A 12,889-nucleotide genomic window follows, 5' to 3' on the forward strand; every position below is an offset into this window, starting at 1 on the left:
GTATACATTTAAAAAGCTCCATTGGTAGTTCTAATGTAGGGTTGAGAAGGACTAGCAGAGGCCCAGCCAAGGAAGTGTCAAGTATGCTAACCTCTAAGGATTGTTAAAATATAATAGAAATAAGAAGTATAGTGCCAATTAAATCAAATTTCCAACCAAGTAATTATTATTTTTTGTGTATGCAAAAAGTTAAGAGAGTTAGAGAGAGAATGCACACACCAGAGTCAGGGGGCAGAGGGAAAGGCAGAGAGAATCTTAAGCAGCCTCCATGGCCAGCGCAGAGCCCAATGCAGGGCTCTATTTCACAATCCCAAGGTCATGAACTGAGCTGAAATTGAGAGTCAGATGCTTAACAGGCTGAGCCGCCCAGGTGCCCCTCCAACCAAGTAATTATAGGTGCCCCTCCAAACAAGTAATTATAAAAGAACTTGCTGCCACACCTATGAAAGAAGACAGCATCCTTTAGGGGATATAAGACCACTCCTACCAGTATGGCTCACCCTCACTCACTAATTGTTGAACAAATACTTAAGCAGATAAACCTGAAGCATACTAAACTACTACCCCATCTGGGACACCAGGTAATTTTCCTGCCCAATGTAAGTCTCTGCCCAAGAGTAGGAAAGATTATGAACTTTGTCATATTTCTTTTGAATAATGGCTTCATTTGTAAAACGGACATTTTAGTCTCATGACTTGTAAATTTACTTATCGTTGTGTTTATACTTTTTGTCTTCTTTCTGTTGTTTAGATGAGAGATGTCCTTCCTGTTGACTTTAGGCTAATCCTTTGCCTGTGCCCAGGATCTCTTCTGACCTCAGAAATTCTCCCCTAATTTTGCCCTTTTGCTTTTCTTTCTTATATCCTCCACTCTCTTTCCTCACTGGGCCCTTCCTATTAGCATTTAAATAGATTGCGTATCCAGCCTTGAGAACAGTGCTTGGCACTATGTGGACCATCAGTAAACATCTATTGAATGAATGAATGAGTCAGTGCTCAAGCTTATTTTATTCCCAGAAATCCTTCCCTCAACTTTATAGCCCTCTTTAGCTCTGTCCTGCCTTGAAACAGCCACTCTTTACCATATCTCATCTATTCTTTCTCAGTCTATACAATCTGGCTTCCATCTCTACCATTCCACCAAAATTGCTCTTACTAAGGCCACTCAGGGTATCCTTAGTTCTATGTAAAAGGAATATTCTTAGTCTTTTATCTTTTTTTTTTTTTTTTTTTTTTTTTAAAGATTTTTTTATTTATTTATTTGAGAGAGAAAGAATGAGAGACAGAGAGCACGAGAGGGAAGAGGGCAGAGGGAGAAGCAGACCCCCTGCTGAGCAGGGAGCCCGATGCGGGACTCGATCCTGGGACTCCAGGATCATGACCTGAGCCGAAGGCAGTTGCTTAACCAACTGAGCCACCCAGGCGCCCCTCTTAGTCTTTTATCTTGACATCTCAGCAGCATTTGGCACTGTGATCTCTTCCTCCTCTTTGAACACCTCCTTTGACAAAGCATTATCCTGTTTTCTTCCTTCCTTTCAAGAGACTTTTCATTCTTCTTCGTGAACTCCTTCTTCCTCCTCTATCATCCAGATATTGTTGTCCCTTGGTGTTCAACCCTCGAGCCTTTTCCATGTAACTGAACACATTTTCCCTTTTATGGTGCTAATTACTTTTTTGTATGCTCATAAACCTCATGTACTTAAATTCCAAAATGCCTTCTTGAAAAGCTGACCCATATATTCATCTATCAACTGTACGTTGTCTCCCATGTACCTAAAAGTTCAACATGTCATAAATGGAAGTTAAAATCTTCCCAAAATCTGCTTCTGTTCTTGTGTTTTCTATCTCCGTGCCTCTGTTTACCTGCCTGGCCTAAGCAGGGAACCTGGGTTTCATACTTCTCTTTCTCTCAATCTCTCTGTCTGCTCCCTGCCCCCACATATTTCCTAGCAAACATTGTCTTATTATTTCTATACATCTTGAATATGTCTATATTCTTGAATACGTCTTGAATATGTTTATATTTTTTTTTTTTTTTAAAGAAACTTTATTTTATTTTTTTTTTAAATTTTATTTATTTATTTGACAGAGACAGCAAGAGAGGGAACACAAGCAGGGGGAGTGGGAGAGGGAGAAGCAGGCTTCCCGCCGAGCAGGGAGCCCGATGTGGGGCTCGATCCCAGGACCCCGGGATCATGACCTGAGCTGAAGGCAGACGCTTAACGACTGAGCCACCCAGGCGCCCCAATATGTTTATATTTTTAAATATATCTTGAACAGTTTTCCTTTTCTTTTTCCCTACTGTAACTGCCCTAGTTCAAATTCTCATCAACTACGCCTGAGCTTACCACACACATCCTCTCAACTCTTCTCGGGCTTCTCCACAATGTAACCAAAAGAATCTTTCTTAAATACAAATCTAGTGAAATCACTCCCTTGTTTAAAACCTTTTCATGATCCTCCAGTACTCTTAGGATAATGTCTTTAATTGGTTTAGTAGGACCTGCATGATCTGACTCGTTTGCTCTGTTGGTCTCACTTAGAAGGTTCTTCTGAAGATTAACGTGGATACATGGTATGTCATGGGCACTAAATAAATAAGACTCCTCCACCTTTTAATTAAACCTCATTTTTACACATAAGGAAAATGAGACTTGCTGAGGTTAAGCGGTATGCCCTAACTCACGTAGCTAGTTAATGACAGAGCTGGAATATTTGAGCACATCTAGCTCAGATAAAAGTCAGTTAAAATTCAGGAAAACACTGGCTAAGATTTATCTTGTCCTTCTGTGGATTTCTCAGCCATGAGGGAAGGAAGAGCATACTTAAAAATATTTTGTTTTGTTTTGTTTTCCCTAGCCACATCCCAAAGCAGTAACTTGTTTACTTATTCTGACTGAATATTAAATATCTGTTTTATTGGTTTACTATGTGATAATTCTTTCCCTTCTTCAAAATAACGTAATCATGGCCAAACCACAGTGAACAAACAAGATCATGAGGAGCTTTTCGAGTCACTGAACTCTAAGCCCTTCCTGCCCCTTCCAGACAACCGCCCAGCACAGAGCCTGAGTGAGACTACATGCTGAAGAGTTGCCAGAAGTTTTAGAACAGTGAAGCACAACTGGTTTCCTTAAATAAATGGACTCTGTTCCAATTTGATCACTCTGTTAAAATTAAATGCCATGTAAAAGGGCATACATAAATATGTCCTATCCCAGCTAAGTTTCCCCCCTCTTGATAATGGTGGGGTGGGGAGAGTGGGGTGGCTGTACTTGGGTATATTTTGTCCTTTTTTAAAAATTTAAACTCAATTAGCCAACATATAGTACATCATTAGTTTCAGATGTAGAGTTCAGTAATTCATCAGTTGCATATAACACCCAGTGTTCACCACATCACGTGCCCTCCTTAATGCCCGTCACCCAGTTACCCTATCTCCCCACCCATCTCCCCTCCAGCAACCCTCAGTTTGTTTCTTACAGTTTAGAGTCTCTCATGATTCATCTCCCTCCGTGATTTCTTCCCATTCAGTTTTCCCTCCCTTTCCCTATGATCCTCTACGGTTTCTTACATTCGACATATGAGTGGAACCATATGATAATTGTCTTTCTCTGATTGACTTATTTCTCTCAGCATAATACCCTCCAGTTCCATCATGTCTATGTAAATGGTTAGATTTCATCCTTTCTGATGGCTGAGTAATATTCCATTGTGGAATATTCTTCTTTATCCATTCATCTGTCGATGGACATCCAGGCTCTTTATCCATTCATCTGTCGATGGACATCCAGGCTCTTTCCACAGTTGTTATAAACATTGGTGCTGGACATTGCTGCTATAAACATTGGGGTGCAGGTGTCCCTTCAAATCACTACATTTGTATCTTTGTGGTAAATACCTAGTGGTGCAAATGCTGGGTCATAGGGTAGCTCTATTTTTAGCTTCTTGAGGAATCTCCATACTGTTTTCCAGAGTGGCTGTATGAAAAGCCCACAGCCAATACCATTCTCAGTGGGGGAAAACTGAGAGCTTTTCCCCTAGGATTAGGAACACGACAGGGATGCCCACTCTCACTACTGTTGTTCAACATAGTACTAGAAGTCCTAGCCTCAGCAATCAGACAACAAAAAGAAATAAAAAGCATCCAAATTGGCAAAGTAGAAGTCAAACTCTCGCTCTTCACAGATGACATGATACTTTATGTGGAAAACCCAAAGACTCCACCCAAAATTTGCTAGATCTCAAATTTTTCCTTTTTAACATGGAAATTAGAAAGACAGTTTTAGCCATTTTTAGGAGTATATTTGAATTTATAAGTAATGTGCTTATAGAATAGATGTTAGAAAGGAAATTGGTATTATTTATGCAGGTCTCTGTCTTAATAGCTTGTTAATTTCCTATCAGTGCTAACAGGGTATAAACAGTATGTTACAACCAGGCTCCAAGAGCTCCTCCCACATTACAGTAGGGCTGTCTGCCTGACCAACAGAATATGGCAGAAGTAATGTATGTCACTTCTGCGATTAGGTTATAAAAGACATTATAGCTTCAGTCTTAGATTCCCTCACTCTCTATTTTCTCTCCGATCACTCACTCTGGAGGAAACCAGATGCTGTGCTGTGAGCAATCCCATGGAGAGGACCACATGGTGAGGAAATGAAGCCTCCCAACAGTAGCCATGTGGGTGAGCTTAGAGCAGCTTAGAGCAGAACCCAAGCCAGAACCATCCAGGTAAACTACTCTTAGATTCCTGATCTTGGAAACTGTGAGATTTTAAGCTTCTAAGCTTTAGAGTTATTGGTTACACAGCATTAGGCAACCAATACACAGCACTCGGTGCTTACAGAAATACACATTCTTTGCTCATTACAGTTGTGCTTATTTCACAGAATAATATTGCAGAGGAAAAGAGCTAATCTTTTCTGCTTACCTATTTATCAATAAGTAAGTAAATCTTCCGACTCTCCACTCTTTCTCTTTAATTTCAAGGCATTGTACGTACCATGAAGAATATTTTTAAAATGAAGGTAACACAAGTTACCTCTTTTTGGGAAATTCTGACCTTTGATGAACTCACTTTTCTTTACTGATTGGGTGTACATTCATCCTACTTGTATGTTGTGAACATACATATAAAACCTCTGCTTTAGAGATTTGATGTTTACTGTTGATTTACATTGTGCAAGCAGCTCTGATTCTTCATTTTTTGAACACCTTTCCAATCTTGATTTTTAAAAACATGCTTGCTCATAAAAATCAGCTTTAACTTAGGAAAATAAAAGGAAGTACATTAAGACATAACCTAGCAAAACAAATGTCTAAATTCCTCCATCACAGGAGTAAAGAAAGAACCCTCGATTATTATTACTATTATTATTATTATTATTATTATTATTATTATTTTTGTCATTGAAGATGCAGTCATGGATTAAAGGCATAGTATCTGGACACAACTTGTGATATGAGGCCCAATCTCCAGTGCATCCGTAATGAATTCTAAGATTTTTCTGACATCTCTCACTGGCAGAATCAGACTTGCTGTTTTACTCTTTACATACAATTTTTAGAAGTTTGAACCAATACCCAGGTTAAGAAAGGATATAAAATCCCTTCTTCCTCAGAAGGGTAGCCTTCTGACATCTGGCACAGCTCTGTGGATTGACATCATTTTCTTTGGCTTAGGCAACTGCTAAGACCTCAGTGTAGTTATCCCCTACATACTCCCACCTGGTACCCTTTGAAAACAGAGTATCGTAAGGGAAGTAGGAAATAACCTTGCCATGACAGCATGTGCACTGAGGGCCTTCTACCTGCAGTGCTGCCACCTTGCTGTCTTGAGGTTTCAATCTGAGGACACAGCAGGACCTCTCTAGGAGGGTTTAGGGCTCTGCTGGAGAAAAGGACACCCCTCTCCCTGGGCTGATGATGAATTTACCTTCTTTAATCCCAAAGCAATGGCCCCACTCCTTCAGGGTGATGTGCTTATCCTTGTTGGGGTCACACTCCTCAAAGAAGCGAGTTATGCAGTGTTCCATGGGCACCAGAGATGCTCGCAAAGGAGCAAGCTCAGAATGAGTCAAGACTCTGCAAGAAAGTAAATGGCAGTATGTTAAAGAGTAGCGTGTATATCAAAGTTAACTTTTAGGATAACCAAGGCATTTTCCTTCCACAAGGTTGCTACTTATGCCAAATAAATAGTACACTCATGAAAAACTGCAAATGAAAGAAACTATTTATGGGTAAGATAGACAGTGCTTGGGATGTCACAAGCTTTCCTTCCTCGCAGGCATGTATTCTCCCACGATCTTAAATTTAGAGGGATGCCCCCGCCAGCAATCGTGTTTGTACAACCTGGCTCTTACCCACTGACCGTACCTGATTGTTCCAGGTGTAGGCACTTTACCCAAGTTGGGCCAATCAGATTATCTTGGGAATTTAGGATCACGAATGAGAAAGAATTGAAGGAGTCTCTGTTGCAGGCTGGGTCCTAACATTTAAACTTGGGAACCATGGTGTGGCCATATTCTGTTCTTTTCAAAGCAGTTTTGTGTTTAGACACCTAACCACATTTGTTTGGCATCTCAGTGTTCTAAATCAGAGCTGGGAAACTTCCTAAATTTGTTTAGAATTATCTTTGTATAGATAAGCAAGATATTATATCAGGGAGATGACCTAGTAATGGGAAGATAAAGAGTTTTTACCTGTCCATAGGATGTTGGTCAAGTTCACCAAACTGCCAGTGCACAGGATATACATACATGTGGTAGTTTTTCTTAAAGTCCCTTAAGAGAAGGTCAATGGAATGGTCCCCAGCCAAGAGCCTCTTTTCATCCAGGTAAATTTTCTTGACCTGGGGTTAGGAAGGGAGAAAATCATGGGGGAACCAGACAAGTGAAATGGAATTATCACTTGCTAAACTACTTAAAGAGTGATAGTGACATGACAGAGGAAAATAAGCCCAGACCATCATATGAGACCAAATGAAATACTTTCTAATCAACACTATAGACTTTCTTATTTCTACAGAGAATAACAACTAACATTAAAAAACAACAACAACAACAACAAAAACCTGTGGTTTTCAGAAGAGATTTAAGTCTTTTGATTTTTCTTTTAACCGGGTACTATTCATCACAGTAGAAGAAGGTTTTAATGAAAGGGGCTAAATTGACCTAAGCAAAATTACTGGTAAGTTAGTAAAAAGTCTTGCTTTCCCCCCACTGACATACTCCATTCTTAGTTCTCTGTGTACTTCAGTCCAGTGTCTGCTCACAGTCTAGCCGTGGTGTGACACCACTTGGCCACCCCCATTAAAATTTCCCTGTTTTGTATGTAATGCTCTCAAGGTTTTCATGATGATGTATTAAAGAGAGAGGACAGAAATTATTTCTGGGCAATTTACATAAAACTCTCAGCTTGTGATGTTACTCATGAACTAACTGGAAGCAATTAGAACAGGGCGCTTGGGTGGCTCAGTTGGTTAAGCAACTGCCTTCGGCTCAGGTCATGATCCCGGGGTCCTGGAATCAAGTCCCACATCAGGCTCCCCCTGCTCTGCGGGGAGCCTGCTTCTCCCTCTGCCTGCCACTCCCCCTGCTGCGCTCTCTCTCTCTTTCTGTGTCAAATAAATAAATAAATAAAATCTTAAAAAAAAAAGGAAGCAATTAGAATGGAACTTCTATTCATTCCCATGGCCATATTCACCAACCCCCCTCCTTGTTAGCATGGATGAACTTCCTATGCTCTGAATATAAGCCCAACCCTTCACTGGTGCTCAGGAGCCTACTCCTTTTCATCTCTTCAAGAACACCCTATGGCAGTTGGGCACCTTTTCTACCCCTCATCAGTTTTTCCTTCTTTACTGGGTTACCACCAGAGGCATACAAACATCCGCTACCATCTCCCACTGGTAGATGGGACTCTTGAACTCACATTCCCCTCTGGTTGCCACCCATCTCACTTTTCATCTTTATAGCAAAATGCTGTGAAAATATTGCCTATACTTGATGCTTCCACATCCGTCCTCCTACTCTTCTGAACCCTGTCCACTCAGGCTTTTCTCCTCTCCATTCTGCAGAAACAGCTTCTGTCAAGATCACCTCTGTGACCACCACATGCCATGTCAGTGGCCAAGTCAGTCCTCATCTTACAACCTTTAAACAGCATTTGACACAGTTAATTCATAGCCTCCTTCTTGTCTAATTTTTTTCTTTATAGCATTCCATCTGAAGTATCTTATACATATATTTGCATATTTATTTACATGTTTATATATTTGCATGTATGACCATATTTGCAATATTTATACACACACTCACACACACACACACACATATACACACATCTACACACACACACATATTTGTTCACAGTCTCTTTGCCTAGAATGTAAGCTCGTGAAGGCAGAGATTTTTGTTTGGTTCATTGCTGTATCTCCAGTATGTAAATCAATTCCAGATACCCGAGATGCAATCAATAGCTATTTGATGAATGAATTATCCCTGAGAACTTCTGGAATAAATATTCTAAACTTTTAAATCTTAATATATTACTGACTTTGCAAGTAGGGGATTTCTCTTATATAATAAATCTGTCTGGCCTATGAGGGCAAAAAAATGTTTAAATTTAAATAATATGTCTGGGCCTGAACATAGAAATGCTGAATTGAGGTTCACTTTGCTCAACCAGGGCTTGCTCTAGGGTATGAGTTAAAGAGTCCTTGCTCAGGCCGCTGCCCTTTGAGTAGGAATGGGGTGGTTTGGCCGTGTCTCAAACCTTGTGGCATGAATGGTGACCACTACTATTCTGTTAGTACATATGAACTTACCAGGTGGGGGAAGGCAAAGTGGGCTCTTGCTGATATGCAGAGGGAGGTAGGCCCCCCCTTCCCCCAGCACACACATCCTTTTTCCTCAGGCCCTGTAGACAGACACTTAGGTAGCTGACCTGTGGGTAACTTACTTTATTTCTCTGCTTCTCATTTAGATATCCAGCATGTTCAGCGTTCGGCTCATAAAGCTGCATGAGGATATTCTTGAGCCAGTCTCTCATCCTTAGGGGAAACTGAGTCACTTCAAAGTCTGTACAAATAGGAATAGCTATTCCAAGGGGAAAGAAAAGAGATTTTAATCTTTGGGTCCTATTCCTGTCCTATGGCAAGTAGTCGTAATAGGAGCCTAACAACATCTGGTGACTGACGGCTCCCTTACCGTCCTACCCTCACAACAGTCTCCTTAACCCCTGGTGGCACAACAGGACCGCCAGGCTGTTCGGAAAACATACCAGATACTGGCTTCCATTCAAAGAAATTCTGATTTGATTGGTTTGGAATGGATCTTGGGCATCAGGATGTTTTAAAAGTTCCAAAGATAATTTTGATACACAGGCAGGGCTGAGAACCACTGCTCCTAGAATCAGAAAGTTGGCATGTGGAGGTGGAAGACGCAAGAACTCTTTATTAGGAGAAAAAAGACAAAAGTGGAAGTTAGATTACGCTGTGGTAACAAATAATGTTCAATCTCAGTGGCTTAAAAGAACAGAAGTGTTTTGTTTTGTTTTTCGTAGTTTTATTGAGCTCTAACCGACACAGCACTGTGTGAGTTCAGGGTGCACAGCACAATGACTGACATCCGTATTTTGTGCTGGGACTGCCACTGTAAGTTTAGTTAACTGTTATCACCTCATCCAGTCACAAAAAGTTTTATTTTTCCTTGCGATGAGAACTTTTAGGATCTACTCTTTGAGCAACTTTCAGATATGGCAGTGTTAACTATAGTCACTGTGTTGCACATTCGAGTCCAATACAAGTTGGCAAGAGGGCTCTGCTCATGGCAGTCTCTCTGGGGCTCAGGATGATGAAGACACCACCATCTCCACACAAGGTGGAGGGAGCATAGGCATAGATGACCAAACACTAACTCTTAAATATATCTGCCCAGAACTCACATGGATGCTTTTGGCTGAAATTCCATTGAACAAAGCAACTCATATGGCCACATTTAACATCCAGAGGGCTGAGAAGTTTAATACTCTTGTGTGTCAGGAAGGAGAGGAGAACTGGAAATATTAGTGAGCACGGCTAAAGTGGAGAATTACTTAGTGATAAGGAGATCCAACACAACTGAGAGTATCTTGGTAAAAGGAAGACAATTAAGAAAACTTCTGGAAGGATAGATTATCATAAAATTTCTTGGCAGAGACTTAACGTACTCGGAAAGAGGACAAGTAATTTAGCAAAATTCCAATGATTTGTCTCAGTTATTAAGTGGTAACATTATCATAGTGGTTTTGCAACCTGGCTGCACATTAGAGTTGTCTTGGTTACTTTAAAAACAAATGAAACAACAATACCAAAGCCCCAACCCAGTCCAATTAAATCAGTCTCTTGGAGTTAAAGCCTGGGCATTTTTCTTTTTCTTTTTTTAAAGTCTCTCCTTTAGGGGCGCCTGGGTGGCTCAGTCGTTAAGCGTCTGCCTTCGGCTCAGGTCATGATCCCAGGGTCCTGGGATCAAACTCCCCATCGGGCTCTCTGCTCAGTGGGAAGCCTGCTTCTCCCTCTCCCACTCCCCCTGCTTGTCTCTCACTGTCTCTCTCTCTGTCAAATAAATAAAATCTTTAAAAAAATAAAAAATAAAAAAATAAAGTCTCTCCTTTAGTGAGCATCCTAGGTTCAGAACTACATTAGCCTTTCTCTGTTTGCATGTAGGGGTATATATATATATATATTACTCAGATATGCAGAGATTCACCCCAAATCCTCTCAGCAACGGTGGAATAGTGGAGGAATCTTACATTTGCAGGCTCCAAAATAATCCAGCTGTAGTTGGTGCCCTTTTTTGGTTCCCTCCAGTTTACACTTCGTAGCAAACAGATGACAGGAGCTAGCATAGGTCTGATTGTCAGTGCCACAAACCTAGGACAGACAAGCGTGAGAAAAAGCTCATGTTTCTGAATGTACATTGGGGAAAGGCCCTGCTCCTTAAAGCTTGTAGACTGATCAACTGTGCCAATGATGTGGTCAGGTAAGTGAAGTTATTAAAGTGATAACTGTCCCATTTGGTAAAAAAAAGAAAAATCAATTAAATTTGGTGGTGACGACAATTTAGCTCTAGATAAGCTCAGTAGAACGCAAACTACAGATGTTCCAAGGATACAGTGAATTTTAAAATGAGTTCTGAAGATCAATGCCATTATTATCATCTTAGGGCACAGGGGAAATTCCTTGTTTTTGCTGGATTTTTTCCTATTCAATATTATTTCAAGTGTTAGATGATAACCTGGATATTTGTCTTTTTTTTTTTAACCAAATATTTCAATTGCAAACCACTTTCATTTGAATCACTATTTGGGGCCCCTTGGAGACCCTTTTGTAGAACACTTACTTGGTCAAGGAGTTTTGTAGGAGGACAAGTCACTGAATCTTGGCAAACACAGTGGGGTTTTCCCTGTTGGTCAGCCTTACAGATGTGTCCTCTTTTACACTGGAAGTTCATGCAAGAATCTAACAGGAAAGTTTGGACAGGAACATAAGCAAAGCTGAACTGAGTATGCAACCTCAAATTCATCCAGATAATTAGCTCCATTTGCATTAATGAGAGAAAATTTGGGAAAATATTAGAAACCATTTTAATGGACATGTTAATGTTCAGATGGGACCCTCCAGCATCAGACTGTTTTACGCAATAGTTTAGATTTTCTGTGCAGCTTGAATTGGGAATTAAAAAAGAACAACAAAAACAACAACAACAAAAAAACAAACAAAAATTAAAAAGAACAAACAGCTCTTCTTGGCCTGCCTACAATGGCCATAGTCTGGAGTCTATAATTCAAGGATGTCCAAGTTGGTTAGAAGTTAAATAAGCCATGACATTTTTATTGTGTTGAAATTAAAAATGTTTGTGATAGGGGTATGCAATTGGGAATTAGGTCTGAATTAAATATGGGGTCTAAATTCACTAGTAAGTTATGGATTTGAGATTAAATAAGGTAGAATTAATTCAATTCTTCTTCTCAGAAGCAAAAGGATTTAGGACAAAAGAAGAACCTAGCTTTCATACTAGTATTACAACAAGACTTCCAGTTTGTAAACATATTTGCCCATAGTTGTATATCAAATGCGTGCAAGAGAATGTCAACAACTTATGAGAACATTTCCTTGGGGAGGATTTGGGAGAGGAAATTTCTGTGAAGCAGTGACAAATGATGGAATGGGGAGAGCCTCACGTAACCATTCCATTTCTTCCTTGATACCATCACAAGCCACTTGCTTAGCCTGTACTCACCAATACCGTGCACCATTCTGTTGTCTTCATACGAACTTTCATCTTCTTTCGGTGAGCTCTCTGTTTTCTTGGCCTTTATAATAACAAGGGAAGAAGCTGAAGTCTATTTAGGGGAAATCCATTACATAATTTGTATTTCCACTGCATACCTTCACAAAGCTTTTCATACCCAAATCATTTCAGATCTCAAAAAGACACCAGCCGTAATTATGGAAATAGACAGTAACCCTTTGAGAACGGGAGCCATTTGTATCTTCAACTGGATTCAGTGCTATATCTCTGGAGATTACTCAATCAAAGTTGGAACTAACATCAGGAGTAAAGTTGGAACCTTCCCTTTGGATTTTGGAAAACAGTAGAAATGTAGTATTATCATGTGATTCCATAGTTAAGACACAATTACATCAGTAATCTCTATGAAGCTGTTGATAAAGGTTTCTTACCAGGTTTTTTTTTTTTTTAAGATTTATTTATTTATTTTAAAGAGAGAGAGAACAAGTGTGGGGAGGAGGAGCTGAAGGAGAAGGAGAGAGAAACTCAAGCCTACACCACGCTGAGTGTGGAGCCCCACATAGGGCTTGATCTCACAATCCTGAGATCAGGAC

The 12,889-nt window shown here is 40.2% G+C and overlaps 1 protein-coding gene across 4 annotated transcripts in view; it reads right to left on the minus strand.

Annotated features, from left to right (window-relative positions):
• Window positions 1-12,889, minus strand: part of SPARCL1 (SPARC like 1) — a 51,694-nt gene that overhangs the window by 1,045 nt on the left and 37,760 nt on the right. For all 4 annotated transcript variants that reach the window (XM_036096718.2, XM_036096719.2, XM_036096720.2 and 1 more), the window contains 6 exons: window positions 12,285-12,357; window positions 11,385-11,503; window positions 10,795-10,915; window positions 8,965-9,101; window positions 6,705-6,853; window positions 5,939-6,087 (listed from right to left, as the gene is read on the minus strand). In XM_036096718.2, coding sequence (XP_035952611.1) covers window positions 5,939-6,087; window positions 6,705-6,853; window positions 8,965-9,101; window positions 10,795-10,915; window positions 11,385-11,503; window positions 12,285-12,357 — 748 coding nt within the window. The remainder of the gene's footprint in view (window positions 1-5,938; window positions 6,088-6,704; window positions 6,854-8,964; window positions 9,102-10,794; window positions 10,916-11,384; window positions 11,504-12,284; window positions 12,358-12,889) is intronic.

This window comes from Halichoerus grypus, chromosome 3 (assembly GCF_964656455.1).
Source record: "Halichoerus grypus chromosome 3, mHalGry1.hap1.1, whole genome shotgun sequence".
Lineage (NCBI taxonomy): Eukaryota > Metazoa > Chordata > Mammalia > Carnivora > Phocidae > Halichoerus > Halichoerus grypus.